Raw genomic sequence first — 6,356 nt, 5'->3', positions numbered from 1 at the left:
TGGGGTTAAATGTCCCTCCTCTACTGCAGCTGCAACCCAAAATGGATGCCCATGTAAGATGCTTTTAATAAAAAGTGGTTGTGGTGGGGAGAAATGTCAGGAGCCCGTATAATGGACATGTTGAACTGCATCTGATTTGGCCCCGTCAGAGGAAAGAGATGCATGGGATTGCTGTGATCAACTGTGTTCAGAGCTGAGGAATTATTAAATACATGGTGGCTGGTGGTTTTGCAAGAAACAAAAAGAAGCAGTCCCTTTTACTTTTGGCTTTATGTTTATTATTTTACAAAGATTAGGAGTTATCTAATTTAAGTATAAAAATATGCCCCCCTCCCCCGTTCAAATAGTGTGTGCTCTTAATAGTTTTGAATGCAGAGTGTAGCAAAGAACCTAAGACAGGGAGAGAGCAATTTCTAACCGGTGAAGACCCACAAGCAATTGAGACGTTAATACAAAGATAATAAACTAGCAGTGCAATGTTATAAACATGAAGCAGCTTTACATTATCAAAAACAATACAGCTTTTTAAATACAGAAATAGCACCTTTTACAAAAGGAACTGAGATATGTAAACGTGGTATATTATATTATTCAAGTATTAAGTTACACACACACACTCTCCCGCCTGCAAACGGGTTAGTGCCATAGTACCAGAGTTAAGGTTTTTCACAAGCCCTGAAATCCTGCACAAGTCAGTGCACGAGCACTTGCATCAGTGCAAATGAATGCTTGCCTCTGCTGAAGCAGTTTTGCCACAGGTTCTGTGAAACAGGAGTCCTAAGACAAAACACCACATTCTGGGTCGGTCACCAGACCTGCAGGCTCCTGTTTCACCACCAAAAGCTGCAGTTTCACACTTGCTTCTGTTTACAACCAGTCTTTTAATAGTAAAAAGGTCGGCCCCAGAAGCAAACCTTGGCCTGTTCACACCACCGCTTTGGCTGCCAAATCTGATTCCCCTCTCACTAGCTATATGCAACAGGTGCTGGTGCACAGAAAATTTGAATCTAGCCGATTCTCCAGTTCACACAACCCGAGTATCTTTAACTTCACTCTCCTCTCCACACCTTGCTTGAAAATACAGCTGACAGAGGTAGCGGCAAGCCTAGCGCAGCTACAGTCTTAAACTTCCAGCCTAGGGATAAAGTGGCAGCGGTTTGCAGATGTTCGTGCCTTACAGATAGCTTTTTTGCCCTGGTAGTTCTGTGATGCTGGATGTTCAAACAATCACTTCACACTTCCTATCCTGTCACCAACACAGCTAAAATATGCCCAAGAAAGCAAGTACAGTCGTACCTCGGAAGTCGAACGGAATCCATTCCGGAAGTCCGTTCGACTTCCAAAACATTCGGAAACCAAGGCACAGCTTCTGCAACCCAGAAGTTGCAGAACCAATGTTGGATGTTTGGGTTCCAAAGAACGTTCACAAACAGGAACACTCACTTCCGGGTTTGCGGCGCTTGGGAGCCAAAACCTTAAAGTCACAAGGCGTTCGACTTCCGAGGTACTACTGTATTGGTTACTGAATGTATAGTTCTATTGATCATGAAAAAACAAGACATACTGTCTTTTAATGTTTTAGAATCAAGAGTTTTTCCATCAGCCTTAATTGCTGAGAACCGCCCCTTTATTGCCACATGTAATGCATATGGAGGGATTACTAATTGAGAGCAGGCACACCAGCTATCTTTCTGTTAAGAGAAACAGTATCCTTTGAGCAAAAGAGGTACAGACTTGAGTACACCAGTAAATCAGGTACCTGCCGCAATTATGCTTGGCAACAGTTGTTACTAAACAGAAAATTACACTTCATGTGGGAAAACTTGAATGTGGGTGAATAAAACAATGCATTGGGTAAAAGTCACAAAAACGTGAAAATTCTGTAGTGTTAAAAGTTTTGTTTTAAGGTCCTCTTCCTTCATGTTCTTCAGTCTCCTATTGTGATTGAACTAAAGAGATTTAAGAAACATTAAGTTGCACTACACTCCTTGTAAGGCTGTTATTGGTCTATTCTAACATAAAAATACAATATTCCCAAATTATTTTGCAGCTCTAAAATTAATTACTTAATTTTCATAACACATTCATTATTCAAAACTAAATGAACCAAAATATATTGTCACACAAAACCATTGTTCTTTCTTAAACCTGGTGAAATGAAAGTTCAGAAAACTTTTCTGACCTCAAGAAACGTACATCATGGCTACAAAGTCATCCCTAGGTGAAAAAGAAGAAGAGCCAGCCACACTATCTATTTACTTGATTTAAAAATGAAAAATATCATGATGAATTTTCTTTTAAAATCAGAAATGAATGTCACGTTAGTCTATGAAACTGGTGAAATAAATGCAAAAGTATGCACTGCCCAGTTAATTTGTAAGAAATTAACCCATTTCCAGCAGCAGACTCTAAACTGACTTGTTTCCTTTCTATAGTGTAAGTAAATGAAGAGTGGCCCATAAATTAATGCAACCCTTTCACTGATCACTCCCTAATTTTTCTATTTCCATGCTGGGATACAGATCCTCTATTTCTTTCTGTCATAAATCCAATCTTTCCTCAGCAGCCACTCATGCCATAAATACCGTGCTCAAAGGATTATCTTGATGAAAACTAGACCTGTTATTGTGTAATTCATACAAGTCCACATTATAGGCAAATCTGCCCAACTAAGCTTCAGAGCCAGTGGCAGAATTACAGAACATGCTTTGCCATATATTGAACCTTGGCTCAATAAGAAAAACAGTGGTACCTCGGTTGTCGAATATAATCCGTTCCGGAAGACTGTTCCAACTTCTGAAATGTTAGACAACCGAGGCACAAAGGGTGGTCAGCAAAGTCAATGGAGAAAAAAAAATGCAGCGGAAGCCATTCGACTTCCGAGGTGCATAAAAAACAGAAGCCATTACTTCTGGGTTTTCGGTGTTCGGCTTCCGAAACATTCGGCTTCCGAGATGCTTGAAAACCGAGGTACCACTGTATATGGGATTGTCACTGCAATCCTTTACACTTATCTGGCAGTAAACCCCATTCTATTCAATGGGGCATATTTCCAAGTAGTTAAGTACACTACAGTGGTACCTTGGTTCTCAAAAGGCTTGAGTCCTGAACAAATTGGCTCCCAAACGCCGCAAACCTGAAAGTAAGTGTTCCGGTTTGCGAACATTTTTTGGAAGCTGAACGTCTGACGCAGCTTCTGCTTGACTGCAGGAAGCTCCTGCAGCCAATCGGTAGCTGCAGCTTGATTTTCGAACGGTTTCGGGAGTTGAACGGACTCCCGGAATGGATTAAGTTCGAGAACCAAGATACCACTGTATATTTAAACTAGGGATGAATTTCTACCACACACACTTCAGAGATTCCTTATTCTTGAAGCAACCTATTACACCCTCTATAGTATTGGGGACAGGCATTTGTATCAACTGATAATTAGCTGGTACGTTTTGTGCAGAAAACAAGGACACAGAGAAACTATGAAGTTCACTAGTACGAACCCCACTGAAATATTTTAAACTTCACAGTTGTTTTGGTCTTAAAGTATTTCATATGAATACATTCACTCCTACTGTAGGTTATCAGACGTCTCCGCTTTTAACAAGTGCAGGGGAAACTGTACATCAATAACATTCAAGTACTCCACAAAAGTCTGTTTTTCTGAAGTTGCAATACTTCAATGTTGTAGCAAAGAAGCACCGGCTCCTACACTTTTTTTTTACTTAGAGGTCCCCCTTGGTCTATCCTGCATACTTAAGCAGGATAGCGTGTTTGTAAAAGAGCATTTCCCCTATATAAGTGCTAGCCAGCTTCCCCCAGTTTTGGACTTCGGAACAGACCCTGGGAAACCTGCTCACATAACTGATCACTAATACGATTTTATAAACTTCCCAAAGAGAACCTGATGCTCCCTTGTATCAGCATGCACATAATTCAGATTTTAACAGGTATTAATATTTCCACAGCTGGGGTGATTCACGAGGAAGAACATCAACAGCGTAGTTGGCAAATGAACAGTGGGCAAGTGTGCCTGTTTTTAAAACCTCTTCTCTCCTTTTTATGTAATAACTGAATATTTCTGTAAAAAAAGTTTAAGGCTCTGCATCCTAAGCTGCCCACACCTCTGCTGTGAGCAGGATTAGTCAGAGCTGTTGCTGGAGATCTCTAATCTTCTTTGAACAGAGCTTGCCGTTCTGCTCTGGTTGCCTTCGCTTTTCCGCCATGCCGCAGGGTCTTCAAGGCTGCCAGGGGTCTTGAAAAACACTTCTTGGGGTGTGGAATGCATGTTCTTAGGAGTCAGCGGGGCTGCAGAAGACTATTTGTAGGGAGAGACAAAAGCAATTCAGTAGCTGTTCTCTTTCAAATCCAATTCATCTAGCTCAGAGGTGGGGGGAACCTGTGGCCCTTTAGATACTGTGAGGTTACAACTCTCATAATCTCTGACCCTTGGCTATTCCGGCTGAGGCTGTAAAGAGTTCAGCATCATTTTGAGGTTCCCTGCCTCTGCAATCACTAAAACGAGTTGCAGATTGAGGTTGAATGGAGCGAGCAATTTCTAAATGATAGCCATGGTCTTATAACCGGTCTCTTCCCCCATTAAAACTGTTGATTTGTTTTGGTGGGAAAACCATGGGTGTAAGGAAGTTTGTCCCTCAGCCTATTTGAATTTGACCACCACATAGAACAGAAACCATTCAAATCTGGTATGAATGAATGTATGCCACTATGAACGGTTCAGGGCAACCCCTGTATTAGCAGCACTTACCCAAATATCTAATTATCCCAGCCTTTAAGAGGCTCCAGTCAAAAAACAAAGCTGGACTCCACTCACAAGAGTTCCAGAGAATGATGGTGTTTAACATTAAAACAAGAGTGCTTAACTTTTAAGCATGCACTCAGTTGTATAGGATTGCATTAATTAGCCCTAGTTGCATGGTTCCTGATTGGGTGACACTCAATATAAGGAATTTCTTTACTGAAATCAACAAGAGAGTTACTGTGGTCTAGGGGTTAGTGTCAGATTAAGACTTGGGAGACCAGAGATCAAATCCCCACTCAGCCATGAAACTCAATGGGTGGCTCGGGCCAGTCACAGCCTAAACCACCTTGAGGGTTGTGGGGATGAAAGAAAGAAGGGGAAAACCTTGAGCAACTTGGAGAAAAAGATGGGATAGAAATACAATAAATACATAAAACCTGCGTAGGTCGTAAGTCCATATATGTGCTGGAGCTTATTATAAAGATGAGTGACTTTGCCGTGTGCAAGTGAGCGGAGGAGAATCCTAAATCCTAGCTTCATTTATAAATAAGCACCTGGCTGATTTCATAAATAGGAACTGCTGTTTACAAAATAATAAAATAAAACGTTTAGCAATTTTATGGTCTTCAGCTGCCACAAAAGCGCCAGAGTTTTGAAACATAAGGTGATTTGGTTTAAACAGATGCATTTTACGAGCTCCCAATCTGAGCTTCATTCACACCCTATCTTTGCATTCTCACCTGCTGGAATTTCAGGAGGGTGACTGGGTGCCCCATGCAAACCGGCGAGTCTGCTTTAACGGAGCCGCAGGCAGACCCGAGGACAGGGCTCAGGTGTACAGCTGGCTGAATCTGCTGGTGTGGCTCCAGGGTTGGTAGCTGTGATGAATTTGGAGTGACGACTGCTGCTGGGGTCCCAATGAAAACAGGCGTTGTAGGTGCCAGGCCAGGCATTCGGAAATTCATGCACGTGACATTTGAGAAGGAGCTGGCAGGAGCGGAAGAAAGTTGGCTTGTGACTGCCGGGGAATAGATGAGAGGGAACGGTGCCAAGGCCGTAGATGGAACCATCATACAGGGAACGTTAAGCGAAGGCAAACGGCTTGAAGACAGGTTGATGGGACCAGGAGCTTGGTTGGCAGGAAACAGGAAATTAAACCCATTCAATCCTAAACAACAGAGAGAAGAACAGAGGGTGACATTTGCAGTTAGATGAGACAGTAACTGGTGGGATTCACCTAGTTGGCCCCACCAGTAGGGGCCCTGTTTGACTTCTGTTTACACAATGGGGTTCTCCTCCCCCAAACTGACTCGTGTGTGTGTGTGTGTGTGTGATGAGAACCTCCAGACCAAAATACTGGGGAAACACGACCCTGAATTCCACCCACTGTATATCCTTTTTTCTTGAGAAAGGGCCAAGGTTGGTTCATGGGCTAGAGGTTCTCCAGCTCTGCTGTAGATTACATTTGCAAACTACTGGCCCAGTGGCCATAGTAGCTGGGGCTGATGAGAGTTGGGGGGCACAGCACCTGGGGCGCTACCTTGCTTGCTACTCTTTCTACAGGGCATGAGTGTTAAGCTTGAAAATTAAAAAATCTGGACAG

General features: G+C 42.6%; 1 protein-coding gene across 3 annotated transcripts in view; it reads right to left on the bottom strand.

Moving 5' to 3' along the window:
• Positions 1-257: 257 nt before the first annotated feature.
• The window catches only part of E2F7 (E2F transcription factor 7), a 24,978-nt gene continuing 18,879 nt past the window's right edge, over positions 258-6,356 (bottom strand). For all 3 annotated transcript variants that reach the window (XM_081878575.1, XM_081878577.1, XM_081878576.1), the window contains exons 12-13: positions 5,494-5,921; positions 258-4,309 (exon numbers count right to left, since the gene is read on the bottom strand). In XM_081878575.1, coding sequence (XP_081734701.1) covers positions 4,133-4,309; positions 5,494-5,921 — 605 coding nt within the window. In that variant the 3' untranslated portion in view covers positions 258-4,132. The remainder of the gene's footprint in view (positions 4,310-5,493; positions 5,922-6,356) is intronic.

Source organism: Podarcis erhardii (assembly GCF_964252035.2).
Source record: "Podarcis erhardii genome assembly, chromosome: 10".
Taxonomy (NCBI): Eukaryota; Metazoa; Chordata; class Lepidosauria; order Squamata; family Lacertidae; genus Podarcis; species Podarcis erhardii.
The sequence above is the reverse complement of the archived record's forward strand: the minus strand, read 5'-3'. Positions and strand labels throughout refer to the sequence as shown.